This window comes from Saimiri boliviensis, chromosome 4 (genome assembly GCF_048565385.1).
Source record: "Saimiri boliviensis isolate mSaiBol1 chromosome 4, mSaiBol1.pri, whole genome shotgun sequence".
Taxonomy (NCBI): Eukaryota; Metazoa; Chordata; class Mammalia; order Primates; family Cebidae; genus Saimiri; species Saimiri boliviensis.
Window position 1 is genome coordinate 57,454,631 of NC_133452.1, and position 19,970 is coordinate 57,474,600.

A 19,970-nucleotide genomic window follows, 5' to 3' on the forward strand; every position below is an offset into this window, starting at 1 on the left:
CAGCCTCACACACTGCCATCATCCTCACTACAAAAGTTTCTAAGCCCCAACAGACTGGATGGGCAAGATGTGCCTAAAGCCAAATTCAGCCTGTCTGAGACACAGAATGAATAGCAAACTTTAGCTAATGAGCCAGCACAGGAGCCAGCAGGCCGGGAGGGTGTAACCACCAGCCCACTGCACCACTGCAGCTTTAAATTCCATCTAAGAATTATGCCAGCAAGCCTAGAACAAAAGCAATTATAATTTAAAATAAAATGTAATTAATTATATCATTTTGAGCTGTTCAAGGTGAATTCCACTAAAATTACATCAGAAACTAGGCATTAAGAAGGATAACTAAATTAGGCTAAATAAAACCCCTAAATGCACTGAATTCTCTAAGAATCTCACTCAGAACTCTGGTGACTTCTTATTTCTATCCATAAAAATCTAATGCATAAAATTCATAGAACTACACATCAAAAAAATCAACTTTAGTGTGTGATCATTTTAAAACCAAAAATGTTTTTGTTAATGTAAACCACCCACAAGTCTAAGCATTCATTCCTCTACTGAAAATCTTGCATTATTTGTATATAGTCAAGCCTTCAACATGAAAATATTTGCTCTTAAAATTACACATTAATTTCAATAATCAATTACTTAGGGTTCTGGGGAACTGTACTGTCACTACCTACAATTAATTGTGTGGTGAATTACTCAGGCCATTAACTGCTACATGAATTATTACCTCCAGATGATTTCCCTCATAAGCCAAAGGATGGTAAGCTGGGGCAGAATAAAAACCCATGTTCTAAGTCTGGTCTCCAAAGTAAGCAGAAGTATTAGATGCTTCTACCCCTCATAAGCTTTCCTGTTCACTCATTTCTTACCTAGATGATGAAGGACACTGAGCAGGCTTAAAGAATATATATAGTCACACTAATTTAGAGACAATAAAGGGAAATGATCTCTCAGGCCCCTTCCAAATCTAAAACTTCTATAATTCTAAATATGAAATGCCATTTCCATGATTTATTTTCAGTACACAGCTTCTGCATATTCTTACCCTACATTGCTTAGAAAACATTACAGCTGCTTGCTGATGTCTCATTTGCTGTTCTATGTTCTTTCCTGAATTACTGATTTCTAAATGTTTTCCATCCTTTATCTGCTATTGCTCACAAAGCTGTATGTAAATACTAGTAAGTTTTGGCTAAATGGATTTTAATTTTATGATATTTCTAAGCTCTCTAAATTGTTTTAAATTCTATTGCTTCCATCATCCTAACATATTTGTGTCTGTACAATTAATAAGCACAAGGCTTCCTTGTGCTTATTAATTAGATTTCTAATTAAGATAGGAGGAGAAAGTTGCCCTGGCATAACACAGGGCACCTGTGCCCACACAAAGACTAAGAGAGTTATCATTACCCTATATATAGTTCTTAAACCCTGAGCTCAGAAAAATTGAATTTTAGTTTATCTGGGTTCATTATTTTCTTATTATATTTTAGGAACAGGCAATAATGTAGAGGCTTAAGGGTGAAGGGTAATGAATTAAACAGAAATATTAACCAAGTCCAAAAATAGTGTGGAAGCTAAAATTTCTTTCCTCCTCGTTAGCAAAGCATACATTATAAGAGAGATCCAGGTGAAATTAACTTTAAAAATCATAGGTAGATCATGGAAATCCACTGCTGAGGCTTTACACATAAGTGGTAAATTTCAGCCTTGAAAGACAGTTACAATATACAGGAATCTGATCATGGAAAATATGGCAAAATATTAAAATTACCACATGTTCATAGGACTTCACAAGCAAATAAAGTTCCTGAGAATGAGTCAATTATAACTATAGTCCACTTTTGAAATGTAAATCATGTTGATGATATGAGTGAGTATGTTTACTTTTACCAGGAAGTAATATTTGGGCTTGGGATACCTCAATTGCAATCTTTGTTTTTATTACTTGCTCTTTTCAGAATCTCTACTGACACCACGCTTGGCCCCCAGCAAACCCTTCACAGGCTGCATACGCCACTTTGTGATTGATGGACACCCAGTGAGCTTCAGTAAAGCAGCCCTGGTCAGTGGCGCCGTGAGCATCAACTCCTGTCCAGCAGCCTGACACAACAGAGCATAGCTGCCCAAATACAAAGTTCTTTAGAGCACTGAAAGAAACACAAAGCCAGCCAGGAGGAACAGCAACTCTTCCTTCTGGTGGAAGCTTTCATCTAGTTGAACAGGACTTAAATGAATCATCAGGGACTGGATATTTCTTATTTCTCATTTGGATTCTTACCTTGGGTCCAAAATGTCTGCAATGGACAACAACGGAAGGAGTGGCAAACTTACCTGTATTGAGAGCACACGCAATTCCTACTGGTGAAATTACTGTTTCTGTTTCTAATAAAATAGAAGGGATTCTGAATAAACACTTGCACACATTTTTGAAGTGTGGCTAGATTCTCAGACTCACCTTTCTTTCAGGGAAAATAACTTTCAATCTGTATAAAAATTTCTGTGTCCTAAACTGCCTTTCTTTATTTTGAAGAGACTTACTTAGATATAATCTAAAATTAGATGATAGATTTGGCTTTAGCCCTTTTGTTTGGTCTATCAATATAAGAAGAATATTTTAGGTTTATAGCTGCAGTTATCAAGGTTTAATAAAGTAAATTTCTAACAGATTACCAGAAAATGTAGTATAATTTAATCTTTTTCTAAATAAGAAAAAAGGAAATGAACTACTTTTTATCCTTCCTTATCTCCTTAAAAGAAAAATAAAATTGCACACAAGGGGAGGCTCCTGCAGGTTATTACTATTATTGTGTGTTCTATAGGAATCACTGAGGACATCACAGCAAAAACAGTAGGTCAAGATCATAAAATTCAATTTAAGAGTATACAAGTCCTTTTATTAAGTTTGCTCCTAGCCTGGGCAACATAATGAGATCCCATCTCTACAAAAAAAATTTGTAAATGGGCACACACCTGTAGTCCCAGCTACTTGAGAGGCTGAGATGGGAGGACTGTTTAAGCTCAGGAGTTCAAGGCTATAGCGAGCTATGATGGCTGGCAGTACCACTGCACTCCAGCCTGGGCAACAGAGTGAGATCCTATGTCAAAAACAAAGTGTTTTCCCCACATACCTGCAACACAACCAGTCTTACTTCTAAAATCTTTTTCCCAAGTAGCTACATTAATAAAGTCTAGAAAAATGGGCTTGAATAGCTCATAAAATATTAAAATGTAGAAATGAAAGAACTGTATCTGAAAAACTCAATGCAGAAGAGAAAACAGGCCCTGATATCAACAGAATTAACAATACATAGAAGGAGTAACTTTTGAGGGGAGAGGGTATAAAATATTTTGAGGAATTACCAAGGGGAGTAAAACAATGTTACCTTGAAATGATTATATATACATATATTACCTATTTGTATCTATGTGCAGACCTACCTATATCCCCCTGCTACCCTTCTGTCTGAAATACATAAAAAATGATAATGTTGAAGATATCAGTGAAAATAGCTAATGTCGGAGAGATCCAAGATGGCTGATCACTAGCAGCTCGGGATTGTAGCTCCCAGTGAAAGCACAAAGAACAAGAGGACGCCATACCTTCACATGAATTCTTGTTGCTCACGCACCAGGAGATTCCCAGCGGAGGAGCCCCACGGGTTGCCAGTGCGACTCTTGTGACTGGCGAGGCGGTTTTGCCAGCGCCTCGGAGTGTCGGTTCTTGGTGCAGAGTCAGAAAAGCACCATCAATCTTAATGCTGCTGATTTAGTCGGCGCAGTGGGTTGCTCAGATTTCGGCACTGAGAATCAGTAAGTTGGACGTCCACTCAGAAAACCAATTACAAAGACGGTAATTATAAAGACCACAGATGGATCAATCTACAATGAAGGGAAGAAAACAGTCAAAAAAGGCTGAGAATACCCAAGATCAGAACGCCTCTCCCTCAGCAGGGGATCACAGTTCCTCATCAGCAACGAAACAAGGCCTGATGGAGAACAAGTGTGTTCCAATTACAGAAGCAGGCTTCAAAATGTGGATAATAAGAAACTTCTGTGAATTAAAAGAACTTGCTCAAACCCAATCCAAAGAAACTAAGAACTTTGAAAAAAGGTTTGACGAAATGTTAAAAAGAATACAAAATTTAGAGAGGAATATAAGTGAATTGATGGAGCTGAAAAACACAATACGAGAACTACGTGAAGTATGCATGAGTTTTAACAGCCGAATTGATCAAGCAGAAGAAAAGATATCAGAGGTCGAAGACCAACTCAATGAAATAAAACAAGAAGACAAGATTAGAGAAAAAAGAATAAAAAGGAACGAGCAAAGTCTCCAAGAAATATGGGACTATGTGAAAAGACCTAATCTACGCTTGATAGGTGTACCTGAATGTGATGAAGAGAATGAATCCAAGCTGGAAAATACGCTTCAGGATATTATTCAGGAAAATTTTCCCAATTTAGTAAGGCAGGATAATATACAACTCCAGGTAATACAGAGAACACCACAAAGATATTCCTCAAGAAGAGCAACTCCAAGGCACATAATCGTCAGATTCACCAGGGTTGCAATGAAGGAGAAAATACTAAGGGCAGCCAGAGAGAAAGGTCAGGTTACCCACAAAGGGAAGCCTATTAGACTTACAGCAGATCTCTCAGCAGAAACCCTACAAGCCAGAAGAGAGTGGGGACCAATATTCAACATCCTTAAAGAAAAGAAATTTCAACCAAGAATTTCACATCCAGCCAAACTAAGCTTCATAAGTGAAGGAAAAATAAAGTTTTTTGTGAACAAGCAAGCACTCAGAGATTTCATCACCACCAGGCCTGCTTTACAAGAGCTTCTGAAAGAACCACTACACATAGAAAGGAACAAACAGTATCAGCCTTTCTAAAAAATACCAAAAAGAGCATCAATATAATGAAGAATTTACATCAACTAATGGGCAAAATAGGCAGCTAATATTAAATGGCAGTATTAAACTCACATATATCATTATTAATTATAAATTTAAATTGACTAAATCCCCCAATCCAAAGACAGACAGGCAATTTGAATAAAAAACTAAAACCCATCAGTATGCTGCATCCAGACCCATCTCATATTCAAGGATACACAAAGACTCAAAACAAGGGATGGAGAAAGATTTGCCAACCAAACAGAGAGCTAAAATCTATAAATAAAAAGCAGAAGTTACAATTTTTGCCTCTGATAAAATAGTCGTTAAAGCAACAAGGATCAAAAGAAGCAAAGAAGGACATTATATAATGATAAAAGGATCAATGCAACAACAAGAAGAGCTAAAGATCCTAAATATATACACACCCAATACAGGAATACCCAGACATACAAGACTAATCAAGAGACTTAGACTCCCACATAATAATAGTGAGAGACTTCAACATTAATATTAGACAGATCAATGAGACAGAAAATCAACAACCATATCCAGAACTTGAACTCAGATCTGGAACAAGTAAACATAATTAACATTTATAGAACTCTCCACTTTAAATAAACAAAATATACACTCTTATCAGTACCACATCATATCAACTTAGAAGTTTAAACGAAATGTTGGTTGGCTCCTTGTTTGTTATTTTCTTCCCTCATTTTCTTTCATGTCTCCATTATTAAGGACAATTATAGGCATACCCACATTTAGACTGCATTCTAGCCTGGGCAATAAAGCAATACCCCCATCCTCTCTCCCTCTTCCTCTTTCTCTTTCTTCCTCTTCTTTATTCTTTTTCTTATTATTAAAAAAAAAATCTAATCTCCTTTCCTTCTGCCCCACCTTTCCTCCCCATTCTCTCTTCTTATCTCTAAGAAAGAAAAAAAGAAAAGAAAAAAGAAAATAGCTAATGTCTATTCCTAGAGGACTTACTAAGTGTCAGCCACTATGATAAGCTAAAGTTGATTATTTTATTTGTTCATTCCACCAATCCTTTGAGGTAATATTTGCAGCTCAGATAACCTGCCCACTGTCATTCAGCTAGACCAAGAAGCCAGCAGTCAAAACAAGGCTGCCTACCTCCAGGGGCAGCATGATTGTCACCTTGCTTCCCTGCCTCCAAAGACTATCTGCCTTCTGGCTGACCAGCACCAGAGAGGTACCATAAAGGAGTGAGCTGACAAGGTCTCACCGAGAAAAATCAAGAGGGCACTTGCTTTGGCTCATCTAGAAGAGCAGCAGGTTTCTAGAGCCAATCCCTCCTTCTTTAGGAGTGGGTGAGAGAAACCATTTCAGCATAACTGGCAGTTAACACCATGATGGCCCCAACACCACACACACACCCACACACACACACACGTGCATCACATGCACACACGGAGTCTATATGAAGGGTGTAGAAAGGCAACTGAACAAGCCCTTGTCCAAAATGTGAGCACCACAAATTTTCATCTGTGTTATTCACTGATATGTTGCTGAGTCCAGTGCCTGGCAGCCAAGTATATGCTCATAATGAGTGAATTTAAGTGAAGCCAAGTTTCCATAAAGTTATTCCTTCACCTCACCTCCTAAGACAACTGCTTGACTTGTAAATTTGCTGGAAGTCTGAGAAAAGGAAAAACAGACAGTGACTTCTCCACTTGAGTTCAACTGAGCCCCAGAAATCTCTGACTTGCCTGAGGGTGTGGGGAGAAGACTGAGGCAATAACGGCACAGGCCTCAGAGAAACAAAAAGTGCTCCCTCAGGTCTCCGATAACTTCTCAAGTCCCGAAAAGTAGATAAGAAGTTTGGCTACCACGAATAGGACCAGTCAGTTTCTAAACGTCACAGCGTCAAAGGATACCATTCCCAGAGAAGACTGCTAGAAAGCAGGATGAGGTGGGCAGAAGGTTGATGAGATTAAGCGTCAAAGCCTGACATCTGCCAAAGCATGAGACAGGAAGGCAGAAACTTGAGAGAAATGTAGTATGACCCTAGCAGCCGGAAGAAACACTTGAATCTCTCAAGGAACTCCTCAAGTGTATTGATGCTGGCTGCTCAGGCTTGAGTCCCTCACCAGCCCAGCCAGACCATGGTTTACAAACAGTGAGCTAAATCAGCAACCTCAACAGAAGCTGTGTCAAGTGATCATGTCTAAAGGCTGTTGATTAATGAGCTGATGTCACCTTGGTGGAAGGTTATGAAAGTATGGTGTCACCAGGTTGCCCTAGGACCTATTTGTAATATTCCCTGACAGAAAGCTTACACCTGGAAATGTGAGAAATGTGGGAAGGCAATTTATTCAGGGTAAACGCCTTGGAAGACTAAAGAATTCATACTTCTGAAAAAAACTCTATCCTTTCAATGTCTTTAAATCTGCCATGATGCCCCTATGATCATTCCTGATTTGGTAATTTGTGTCTTCTTTTTTTCCTGATAATTCTTCCTAGAGGTTTATCAATTTTATTAATCTTTTTTAAAAATCAGCTTTTGGTTCCATTGATTTTCTCTATTATTTATCTACCCTTATATCATTGTTTCTGTTCTTATCTTCATTACTTCTTTCTTTCTGCTTATTCTGGATTTAAGTTTGCTCATTTTTCTTCTGTTTTCTTAAGGTGGAAGCTTAGATCATTGACTTGAGATGTTTCTTCTTTTCTAATGAAAGTATTGCCTTAATTCTCTCTAAGAGCTACTTTAGCTGTTCCCCAAGCATTTTGATACGCTGTGTTTTCATTTTCATTCTGTTCAAAGCACTTTCTAATTTATTCAGTCATTTCTTCTTTTATTCAGGGGTTATTCAGAAGTGTATCACTAAGTATTTGAATAGCTGGAGATTCTCTAAGTATCTTTCTGTTATTAATTTATAATTTAATTCTACTGTAAGACATACTTTACATACCCTTCCATACTTTGAATACTTTTCAATTTATTGAAACTTGTTTTGTGGACTACAGTATGTTCTACTTCACACATTTTCCAAGTGCACTTGAAAAGAATGTATTCTGCTGTTCCTCGTTAAAGTGTTCCATATCAATTGTCACATCCTCTCTATCCCTACTGATTCTGTTTACTTGTTCTACCAGCTGAAAATCTGAACTACAAATGTGGAGTTATTTCTCCTTTCAATTGCATCAGTTTTTGTTTCATGTACTTTGAAGCTCTGGCATAAACATTTAAGATTGTTAGGTATTCTTGATGTCTTGATCCCTTTATCATTATGAATTGTCTCTCTTTACCTCTGTAAATTCTTTGCTCTGAAATCTTCTTGTCTGCTATTAATATAGCTACTCCAACTTTCCTCAGATTAATGTCTGCATGGTGTATCCATTTCTATCCATCTAGTACCATTCTTTCTGCCTGAAAAACTTCCTTGAACATTTTTTAGAGTGCAGATCTGCTACTGATGAATTCTCTCAGCAGTTGTTTGGCTGAAAAGTTTTTACTTCAATTTCACTTTTTAAAGATTCTTTAAAGATATTGCTCCAGGCCAGGCACTGTGGCTCATGCCTGTAATCCCAGCACTTTGGGAGGCTGAGCCGGGTAGATCACCTGAGGTCAGGAGTTTGAGACCTGCCTGGCCAACATGGTGAAACTCTGTCTCTATTAAAACTACAAAATTAGCCAGGAGCGGTAGCAGTCACCTGTAGTCCCAGCTACTCAGGAGGCTGAGGCAGGAGAATCACTTGAACCCAGGAGGAAGAGGTTCCAGTGAGCCAAGATTGCGCCATTGCACACCCCAGCCTAGGCAAAAAAGGCAAAAGTCTGTCTCCAAAAAAAAAAAAAAAAAAAAAAAAAAGATATTGCTCTTTTGCCTTTTTGCCTTAACATTTTCTGATGAAAAGTGTGCTCTCATTCTTACTTTTCTCTGAATGCGTGTGTCATTTACTACCAAGTTTTAAGATTTTCTCTTCAATGTAGTTATGACATAATGTTTTATTTCCATGTTTCTTCTTCTTCAGGTTGGTTAAGCTACTTGAATCTGTGAGTTTATAGTTTTCATCAAATTTGGGAAAAATGTGACCATTATTTCTTCAAATTTTTTTCTATCCCCCTCCCTTCTTCTGAGAAGCCACTTACATATATATTAGACTAATAGATAATGAAACACAAAACTTATACTCTTTTTTAATTGCTTTTTTCTTTGTACTTAATGTCAGATAATTTCTATAGCTATGTCTTCAGGTTCATTAATCTTTTCTTCTAATCTGTACAATGATCCATGTACTATATTAAAAGATCTTTCTACTATTGCTGAAACACGTATTCTTCCCGGCCTTCTATAAGTATCTAATCTCTTAATCCTATTCAATGTATATTATTACTTCAGATACTGTATTTTTCATCTCTAAAAGTTCAATTTGAGTCATTTTTATATCTCCCATTTATTTCTTCTTTATGCTTTCATCCACTACTTGAACGTGATTTACGGTAGCTTGTCTATTGTATTTGTCCATTTTCACACTGCTATAAAGAACTACTGAGACTGGGTAATTTAGGAAGTAAAGAGGTTTAACTCATTCACAGTTCCACAGGCTTAACGGGAAGCATGGCTAGGAGGCCTCAGGAAACTTACAATCATGGCAGAAGGCAAAGGGAAGCAAGCACATCTTAGCAAGGTGGAGCAGGAGAGAAAGAGGGAAAAGGGGGAAGTGCACACACTTTTAAACAACCAGAGCTCGTAAGAACTCACTATCACGAGAACACCAAGGGGAAAATCCATCCCCATGATCCAATCGCCTACCACCAGGTCCCTCCCCCAAAACTGGGATTTACAATTCAACATGAGATTTGGGTTGTGACAGAGAGCCAAACCATATCGTTTACTAATGCTGTCATCTGTCATTCTGAGTCTGTTTCTATCGACTAAAGGTTGTCTTGACTGTGGATTGCATTTTCTCTTTTTTTTTTTTGCAAGGCCTGGTAATTTTTTATTAGATGCTAATCATTGTGAATGTTACACATTTGGTGCTGGCTTTTATTGTAGTTTTTATTTTTATTTTGAGCGGTTGTCTCCCTTTGGATAAGGTTAAGAGTTACTTAAAGTCAGTTTGATTCTTTCAAATGTTACTCTTAAGCTTTGTTAGGGCAAGTCCAGAGTAGTCTCCAGTCTATTCCCATCTCCCTAATCTAACCCTAATCCCACTTTGGCAGTATTTTGCTGGACTGTACTCAATGATCCATGTACTATATTAAAAGATCTTTCTACTATTGCTGAAACATGTATTCTTCCCAGCCTTCTATAAGTTCTGAGGACTTTTTCTTTTCTTTTCTTTTCTTTTCTTTTCTTTTCTTTTGGGGGGCGGGGAGTTGGTACAGTCTCACTCTATTGTCTAGGCTGGAGCACAGTGGTGCAATCTCGGCTCACTGCAACCTCTGCCTCCTGGGTTCAAGCAATTCTCCTGCCTCAGCCTTCCAAGTAGCTGGGATTACAGGCACCCACCACCATATCCAGCCAATTTTTTCATTTTTAGTAGAGATGGGGTTTCACCATGTTGGCCAGGCTAGTCTCAAATGCCTGACCTCAAATGATCCGTTTGCCTCGGCCTCCCAAAGTGCCAGGATTACAGGTGTGAGCCACCAAGCCCAGGCCTTGGAGGAACTTTTCATCACTCCTTTCTCCTTCCTGTCATTCTTTTCTCCAGTCTCAGGCAATTTCCTGCCTCCATTTTGTTTTCTTCCTTTAAGGAATATTCCATTACCATTTTTATTTGGCAGACAAAATGAGGTTACTTCGATATCGTCTTGAGTCTCTCAAGGCTTATATTTAAGCTCTGTCAAAGCCTTTAGTCTAGTGCCACTTTGGATCTCTTATGAAAGCATGACCTTTCTCAGTCTCTACTCAATGCTCCACATGTTCAAGATCTTTCCACTTTAACTGGCTGGCATTCAAACATCACCCAGCTCTGTGTGAGCTCTGAGAGTTTTTCATCGTATAACTCCCTGGCAGTTTTTCTTTTTCACCTAAGGTAATGTATATGCATCTATGTCTATTTAATTGTAAGTTAATAAACTTTTCATTTTAAAAGACTTACGTGTATATTTTCAGAAGCAGCAAAGTAGACAAAAACAAACACACACATACTGGAGAAAATTGTATCTGATGCTAAAGTCAGTCTTTTGGAAAAGACAATTTCATTAGATGGATGCTGACAGCCACTGAGAGAAAAGGAAAGCAGGCTGAGTTTCCGGGGACTACCAGAAGGAAAAAAGAGAACACAGAGAGCTAGCCCAACCTCAAAAGTGATCCTACATCTAACCAAATGGAAAAATTCACATGAGGTTTCTCAATATCTATCATAAACAATTTATCAAGATATTTGGTTAGCACTTAGGGTCAAAGTGATAATGGGACATCATTTTTCTTGGAAAAATCAGGGTTAGAACCACAGCTTTGACTTTGTTTACATTTAATCAATAATCTGGGCTCCTATATGGAAGTAGCTTAAATGCCTTGCAGATTAACTATGGACTAAGAACTTTCTTTGATCTTGAATACTCTTCCAAAACACAACCACAGGGCTCCATTTCTCACCCAATATCATTATTCCTGAGCAGAGCATTATCAAATAATATCAAGACAGGGACTGGCTTGGAGTAGTAAGGTAAAAGGATTTAGCTAAGTAGCAACCCAAATATGAACAAGGAAATGAGCCTAAGACACATTAAGCATTTAGAATAAGCCCCACCTGATTGATGACCATGGCGAATTAAGCTTCATCTTCAATTATTGATATTAATGACCTACTGTGAGCAAGATGATCTCTAAGGTACTTTCTAATTGTGAAATATTATTCTGTCTTACCTATCAGGCATAACTGATAGCCTATTACTACGTGCATTTTACTGACTACATTTCTGTCTGTCTTACTAAAAGTAAATAGTTCAATTGTTGTCATCATTCAAAGGTGCCACCACTTTTATTCGTTTACCAGATCACAAGATGACACTGGTCCATTACCCTTGACCTAGTCAGACCTTGACAGAAGACTTAATGATGCTATTTAGGATGCATTTCCTTGCTGCTTTGTGCAGGTGGCTTTCTCATTGTTGCATAGACAGTGATAGGAACATCAGTTATTGTCAGGCAATGACTTCCAGGGCATCTCCGGAGTTGCCTGAATAAAAAAGCAGATGACATGTAGTTAGATACTAAAAAGGGGAAATATCTTTTTCAGAGCATCCAAATTTTAGTGTATATTTAACTGTTTTAAATCACTTTGAAATCTCTGAATGTCATAAAATGAGTACAACATGGTGTTGCTGATGAGGCACCTATTTTAGACTGATATAACAAAGAAATTGTGGCCTTTGCCATAGATTTAATCACAGGAAATTCATATATTCGAAGATAATCCTCCAGGTGTTCATTTTGAAAGGTATGTAATGATTGCTAAATGGCAAACCAAAGTGTATAATTACAGACATAAGTGATAGTACCACGGCAATTCATGTGCATATGCACCCTAAAATCACTTCAGTTGAGCGATTTCAAAATGAGAACGTTTGTGGCAAAATACAAAACTGTCCACATGCTGTTCAAATGTTGACAGACTCATAGATTTGAAACGGCCCTTAAATGACACCTAGTCCAAAAATATGTCTTACATATGAATTTCCTTTCCAACATTTCCACCGATTAATAGTCACTCAGCCCTAAACATTTCTAAAGACTGGGAGCTCATTATTTCCCAAAGTAGCCTATTTCATTCTTTACTAACTCCGATTTTTAAGTACCTACGCCCTGTTAAACTTAAATCTGTGTTCCAAAAATTTCCAACCATGAGAATCAAACAATGTAGTATCTAAGGTTTTGCTATGATAAATATCAGAGAGGTGGAATTAACCATTTTGCAAAACTGCTTTGTCTCATAGAATCTTCATACTCTGTATCACTCTTTCTGCCAAAGGCCACAGCAAAGCCAAAGTGACACCAAATCTGAGGTCTAAGTCTTTTTCATATTTTTAGCCTTATGCCTAGCACAGTGCCCTGTACATACTAACACTGAAGGTTTGTTTGTTTAATTGAATGTTACCTAATCATGAAGCTATCAGCAAAACAGTCTATTAGGCTGGTAAAAAGGTAATTGCGGGGATTTTTGGTTAATAGCTAAAAATGTACCAGAAAGAGAGAGAATGAATTGGTCTATCATCAAGACTTACAGAAATACAAAATACAGACTCCATACTAAGGAAACCTGGGCTCTGTTAATACTAATTTAGAAACAACAATGTTTTTGAATTCCTGAGAATTTCTTCTCGCTTATACTGAATATCAGCTGAAGGTTATATTGATGATAGCCAATACATATGTCCTCCGTTGTCAGGACTGAAGACTTTACCTGGTTGGTGACATCTCCTTCCCATTACAGGCAGCACTGGAGCTCATCCCCGGTTCCAGCCCAGTTGAAGAATCTCCTCCTTCCACTGGAAACCTCCTTGGCTGGGTCCCAAACTGAAAAGGCATAATTCACTGAAAACCTAGATTAGAAAGTTAAAATATTGGGGGTGGAGACAGATTGTCATCAAAGACCTGTACGGAATTTTTTTAGGAGTCAGAGTCTTACTGTGTTGCCTAGGCTGGAGTGCAGTGGTTATTCACAAGTGCAATCATAGTGCACTACAATCTTGAACCCCTGGGCTTAGCAATCCTCCTGCCTCAGCCTCCTTAGCAACTGGAACTACAGGTGCACACGTGCCTGGCCTTGGAATTTTTAATATTACTATCTTGTTATAGATATATAGAAATATTCTGAGTGTTATTCTATTTATAAATAGCTATAAAAAGTATTTCACAACTATCTCTTATGTACAATTTAGTCTTGCAAAAAATACAAAATAGCCACCAAGTGATACAAGGATAGTGTATCCGATGGTTAACATAACTGAAGTCCACTTCTGCTGTGTGAAGACAAAATTTGGTTTGCCTTTAAATAGTTGTTACAATCACCATGCACCTCTCTACCTATCTATACTCTTCTCTTTCTTTGGAGCACAGAATTTTGCATCCACCAAGATACCTTCAGCTAATCCTTCTGCTCCAGGTGATCATTCATTTCCCCCTGCTTCTTTATAGTCACAGTAAAGTAGTTAAGAAAGCAGCCTTGGGAGAGCTGGATTTATCTGAGTTCAAATCCTGGTTCTGGCCTTTCCAAACTATGTGAACCAAGGTATTAATCTATATTTCTCACAGGTACATTGGTGATAATATTATCTACTTCTAAGAAAATAGTGAGGATTGAGTAAGGTAATACATGTAAAGTGCAGTGCCTAACACACAGTAAGTGCTCAGTAAATGTTAACTATTATTATTCAGCATGTACTACAGAGCATTAGTAAAAATATATATAAATATATGCAAGTATACATGAGATATTAACTTTATTATGAAGTAGACATGATGTATACACATAAACACATATAAATAAACTCCTTACTGCCTACCTTGGGACTCTTCCTTACCCCACTGCTCCCACCCTTCATTTGCTATGGCCAATGCAATCCATTAAGTCTGAACCGACATTTTACTCACTCTGTAACTTACTTCTATAAACCCCCATTATCTAAGTTTTCATAGCAACCTTTATTTCTGCTTTGTAACAGTTATCATCATTCTAATTCAAGGTTTCTCAGCCATGACACTATTGACAGTTGGGATCAGATAATTCTTAGTTGGCGAAGGAGGAAACTATCCTGTGCACCGGAGGGTGTTGTGCAGAATTCAAGGCCTTCACCCAGTGGATGCAAACAGTACCCCGCCCCCAAAGTTGTGACAGTTCAAAATGTCTACAGACATTGCCAAATGTCCCCTCGTGGGAGAGAGAAGCAGAACTACCCACTGTTGAGAAATACTACCCTTATTTTTGTAAATGCTTAATATTCCCCTTCATTCCAAGTCTGTCTTTGTCATCACTGAATACTTAATACCTAGAACAGTGCTTGGCACACAGTGAATATTTAATAGCTCTATCTTGAAATAATTTGCATGTATTCAACTATTAGCCCACAAGGGATAGGAAACATTTAAAGTGGCTCAAATATTTCTTATGCCTAGTATGGTATTCTATGCCTAAATGTAAATGTTTATTGGTGGCAATAAAACTAAATTAAGGTTTAAGAATTTAAATATGATAACTTTTATAGACTGTGTCAGTTATAAAGAAAAAAAGTGTTTTTCTCAATGATGATTTAGTAAAACCACACTGTGGTTTAGTGTGATTATCTCTGCAGGTGTTAACATTGTTATTTGATCAAGGATAAATAGACTTACCAATATAGGCTCAGTCTGATTCCTGCAGAGGTGAATAAATCAATGCTTCTACTGACCTTCCACAGAAGCCTGGAATTGCCAAAGGAATGATGATCAAATGTTCCAGTGACACCCGGAAATTATGACATCAGAAGATTCTTTCACATAGTTTCCTACCTGCTAAAGAATCAAACATCTCAATGCATAGCTCCAACAACCAACTGAGGATAACTAAAAATTTTCTCTTAGTCTTTTGGAGAGTTTCATTCTTATTGTTACTGCCTTATTCCTTACTTCCCTACAATTCCTTATTTCCCTATTAGTATTTTCATCCATGAATGAGGGCCTACAGTCTAATCTGTACAAAATCAGAGTTGAGATTCTTCTCATTTTAGATCCTGTTTTCCTCATATTCTCTCCCCCCTAGACTTTCACTTATATTATGACAAATAAATCCAATCTATCTACATCTCGTCCCACTCCAAAATCCTCAAACTCAAACTGTACCTTTACAGATTTCTCTATAACTCTTACATGGGATTCTTTACACCCTCTCTCTAATGCCTGGACTAACCTGTTTTGTTTTTTACTGTTTCCTCAAGAGAGTCTTCAAATTCACAAATGGCAGGAATAATTACAATTGTGAAAGGAAGAATACATCTTGTACTGTCCTCATTAGTCTGTTCCCTGGGCCCTGGGCTGCTTCTCTGCTCGTACCACCTTTGCATTTCTCTGAACTGCTCTCCCTCTTCCAACTCGTTCTTGGCTTCTATATCAATAGCTTACCTCATGAACATCTGCTCTACTCAGTAATGTTTAGTTTAACCCTTACATCAGAACATTACGTGTCAGCTAAGCAGTTTTTCAATTTTCGTATCTGATGACTAAACTATTAAATGTTAGTGAGCAGGTTTTTTTCTGAGGCAGAGTCTCACTCTGTCACCCAGGCTTGAGTGCGGTGGTGCTATCTCGGCTCACTGCAACCTCTGCCTCCCAGGTTGAAGTGATTCTCCTGCCTCAGCGCATCCTGCCTTCCGAGTAGATGGGATTACAGGCACACACCACCGCACCTGGCTAGTTTTTGTACTTTTAGTAGAGACGGAGTTTTTCCATGTTGGTCAGGTTGAACTCCTGACCTCAGGCAAGCCACCCACCTCAGCCTCCCAAAGTGCTGCGATTACCAGCATAAGCCACTGCACCCGGCCCTAGTGAGCATTTTTTTTTTATGACATAAATTCTTTTTTTAATTTATTTTTCATTATTGAACTTAAAGTTTCATGTGCAGAATATGCAGGTTTGATATACACATTCCATGGTGGTTGGCTGCATCCATCATCCCATCACCTACATTAGGTATTTCTCCTAATGCTATCCCTCCCCTAGCCCCCCACCTAACACTGTTGTGTTTTCATATGACTCAAGTTATAGAAAACTGGCATTTTACATAAGAATTAACTTGATATTGAATATGATCTTACCTCTACTTTTTCTTACTAGGATAGTATCTGTGAGTAAGTTGATCACCATTTTAGCTTAGAAAAATAATTTAACTGACAGTATCACAGTCACACAAACAAATAACTGCTGGCCATTGTTAGCTAATGTGTCTTAGGACCTAAACATTTGGTCCTTAGGATGGCAAAAAATTTTGATAGTTTACATGTTTAAGAGGAGGTAGCAATGGAAAAGTGATGGTAGCATCAGGATTAGATTTAAATTGGTTTTTGTTGTTGTTTTTTGTTTGCTTGCTTGTTTTTGAGACAGGTTCGTGCTCTGTCACCCAGGCTGGAGTACAGTGGCATGATCATGGCTCACTGCATGCAGCCTCAACCTCCTGGGCTCAAGCAAGCCTCTTGCCTCAGCATCTCAAGTAGCTGGGACTACAGGTGCACACCACCATGCCCAGCTGATTCTGTATTTTTTTGTAGAGACAGAATTTTACCATGTTGCCCAGACTGGTCTCAAATTCCTGGGCTCAAGCAATCCACCCACCTTGCCTTCCCAAAGTGCTGAGGTTACAAGCATGAGCCACTGTGCCCAGTCAGATTTGAATTTTGACACAATGTTAGTGCTGAGATTTTGAGCTAATCACTAAAAGTTTGTCTGTAAAATGGTATTAATTCCTACCTTATAGAGTTGTTGTGAGGAATACAAAAATATATAACACGTATAAAGCCAATGACTGGGATACAATAATTCAATCAGCACTACTTCCTAAATATTTTTGTGTCATTCCTGAAATCAAGAGTGTTGAGACATTGATTTCACTTTTTAGTCACTGATATATATAAAGTAAAATATCTGTAACTGGGATATTCTTAAAACCTTCTAATTTACCATTTTAACTAGTCCATTTGGCATACCATGCTTCCTTAGAATGGGTGATACAATGAAACAAACCAAACAGTAGCCTTAACGATGAAACTTTATGACATTAGAATAATACATCAGAAGACAAAATGAACTTGAGTCTCCAGAAGATTTTCATAAAGCAATAGATAGATAAGAGCAGTACAAATGGTGAATTAAAAGATAGTGAAGTCTCCAAATACTCCCTTAAGTATCATAAGCTCAAGAGCAATAATCTTTCAACTCTCAAGATATTAATTCATGAGATGCAGAAAATGAGTGATACTTGAACTTGCCACAGTCTAAGAAAAAAAAGACCCATAGACTTCATTCATTCATTTAACAAATATTTGCTGAGAATCCACATGAGCCAGGCATATGTTAAGTGTTAAAGATAAAAGATTAAGCAAAAACAAACACAGTTCCTGTTATAGTGGAGTTTATAGGTTAGGATAGGATTTGTTTTAGTCTAGGATATAAAATCGAAATCTAAAAGACAAGTGTGCATTAATTAGGTGGAAATGGGTGGAAGACAAAAACACTGACACAGTTGAGGAGGAGGCAAACAGAGGAAAACAGCATGTTTCTTATTCTTTCTCCATCACACTCCCCTGTTCATTTCATGCCTAGGTACCTAAAGAATTATCTTTATTCTGAAAAACTGAATGATTGAATGAGGTTTTATGTCTTGGTGTTGATTTTTCTATAGAAATCTCTTTTTCATTTTCAGCATGTGGAATTCTGGCCACTCTATTTGCTCTGTATGTTAGTCAGTTATTGCTCCAATAAAACTGCACCCCAAAACTTCAATGGCTTCAACAAAAAAACAATTCTCTTGCTTATAAGATTCTGAATAGCTCGCTGCAGTTCAGATGATCTCAACTTAGCTAATCTGGGTTTGCCTGTATGGAAGTTTTGGTGTGGCTGGCAAGTAAGGCTCTCCCTTGCTTGACTCTTAAGTAGAACTGTATCTCAGTCTGATTCTCTACAGACTGAAGTTATTAATGAGACGTGTTAGGACTTTTCTATGTGTGGCTTCTAGAGAATAATGACTGTGACTGCATGAGGGGTAGTGTTCTGCAGAGGCCAGTATATCATCTGACTGACCAGGATAACAGACTGATACAGACCTATTCACATCACTGCCTATGAACTGGACCAAGACTTGCAAATTTTGTAAGCTCCAGACTTTGGGACTTTAGCATCAAGACCCAAAGTGCCCGACTGTACCTCTACCATTGACCCTATGCTAAACAAGCAGTTAAGAATAAATCCAGCCTGCAAAAATTTACTGATTAAAAGCTGCCTATTACCAAAAGATATAAAATCCATTGCAGCTTTAAACTACCAGCTACCAGAAAAATGAAATAATAATTGCTATGTGTCGAATGGGACAATAAAGTGTCCTAATCAATTGAATATTACAGTTCATATTAGCACACATTCATAACACATACCATATAACTTTTTACTAAACAAAGAAGACTTCTTACGGTTTCATAGTTCTTCAGAATTTTTGTGGAAAATGTTACTTTCATTAAAGAAGTACTTGAGTTGTTAATTAAATTCTCGTCTAATTTTATCAATAAAAGTTTACGCATTTTAATGTTTGACAATTTTACGGAGTTGGTAATTGTCATAATGCCTAATTTTTTAATATTCTCCTCCTGGATCTCATCTAAATACCCATCTAAATACCTAGCGTTAAACCCATCTGTTCCATCAGACTTCTATTTACTCATCTACATCCTCAACCACTGAATTCTACTGCACTTATAGTCAATGCCACACAATTCTTTGAGTATTACACGTGTATGTCTTCAATTAGATTGTAAGCTTCTTGGAACTGGATCCATGTCTTAATTTCTTTTAAATCTTCCCAGAGAGCCTACAAGTTAACTTGGTGAACATAGAGCGTTCAACAAATACTGGTTGGGTCTCTGATCTTGGTTTGGCCATTTTTGTCAAAGTGTATAACCATCTAGTTTCAATTTTGCCCTGACATGTCTGTTTCTCTGGGGTTTCTTTTTTGCTCAACGCCATTGTTCATTTTCTATTAGAACAAAGGGCTTGCTGGATAGAGATGCTTAGGCAGCGTCTCGTGGAATGTGAATAAACGGAACTGAGACACCGCCCAGGGTGCTGACGCTGTGAACAAAAATTAAACCTCTGATAATCTACGAACAGCTTAAAGACACATATTTTAAAATATCACTCTAAAGCCTAGTTACCCGCCAGTTACCCCGGCCTCCGGGGCCGTAGTTTCTCAAAGATGTTGACAAAGCATCAAGGATCTGCCCTCCCGTGGCCCAGTCGCTATGGTGACGGTGAGACGCGAGTGCACTTGCGCGGCCTCCTGACGGAAAACCTTCGTCTGAAACTAGGGACGTGCTTAGCGACAGCAGCGTCTTGCGGTAGCAGCGTGACT

The 19,970-nt window shown here is 38.0% G+C and overlaps 2 protein-coding genes across 7 annotated transcripts in view; one reads left to right on the forward strand and one right to left on the reverse strand.

The window, feature by feature from the left end:
- LAMA4 (laminin subunit alpha 4) overlaps nt 1-2,420 on the forward strand; it is a 161,516-nt gene extending 159,096 nt beyond the window's left edge. For all 3 annotated transcript variants that reach the window (XM_010346489.3, XM_074397586.1, XM_074397587.1), the window contains exon 39: nt 1,968-2,420. In XM_010346489.3, coding sequence (XP_010344791.1) covers nt 1,968-2,113 — 146 coding nt within the window. In that variant the 3' untranslated portion in view covers nt 2,114-2,420. The remainder of the gene's footprint in view (nt 1-1,967) is intronic.
- A 9,013-nt stretch (nt 2,421-11,433) lies between these two features.
- Nucleotides 11,434-19,904, reverse strand: FAM229B (family with sequence similarity 229 member B). Of its 4 annotated transcripts, none has more exons than XM_010346487.3 (4): nt 19,774-19,904; nt 15,271-15,373; nt 13,287-13,425; nt 11,434-12,062 (listed from the first exon to the last, which is right to left on the reverse strand). In XM_010346487.3, exons 3-4 carry the CDS (start codon nt 13,409-13,411, stop codon nt 11,945-11,947), a joined length of 243 nt encoding a protein of 80 aa, XP_010344789.1. In that variant the 5' UTR covers nt 13,412-13,425; nt 15,271-15,373; nt 19,774-19,904; the 3' UTR covers nt 11,434-11,944. The 4 variants fall into 4 exon arrangements, with proteins under 4 accessions (XP_010344789.1, XP_074253689.1, XP_010344788.1 ...); XM_074397588.1 differs by having other exon boundaries at nt 11,775-12,062; nt 15,215-15,283; XM_010346486.3 differs by having other exon boundaries at nt 11,776-12,062; nt 15,215-15,370.
- Nucleotides 19,905-19,970: the final 66 nt, after the last annotated feature.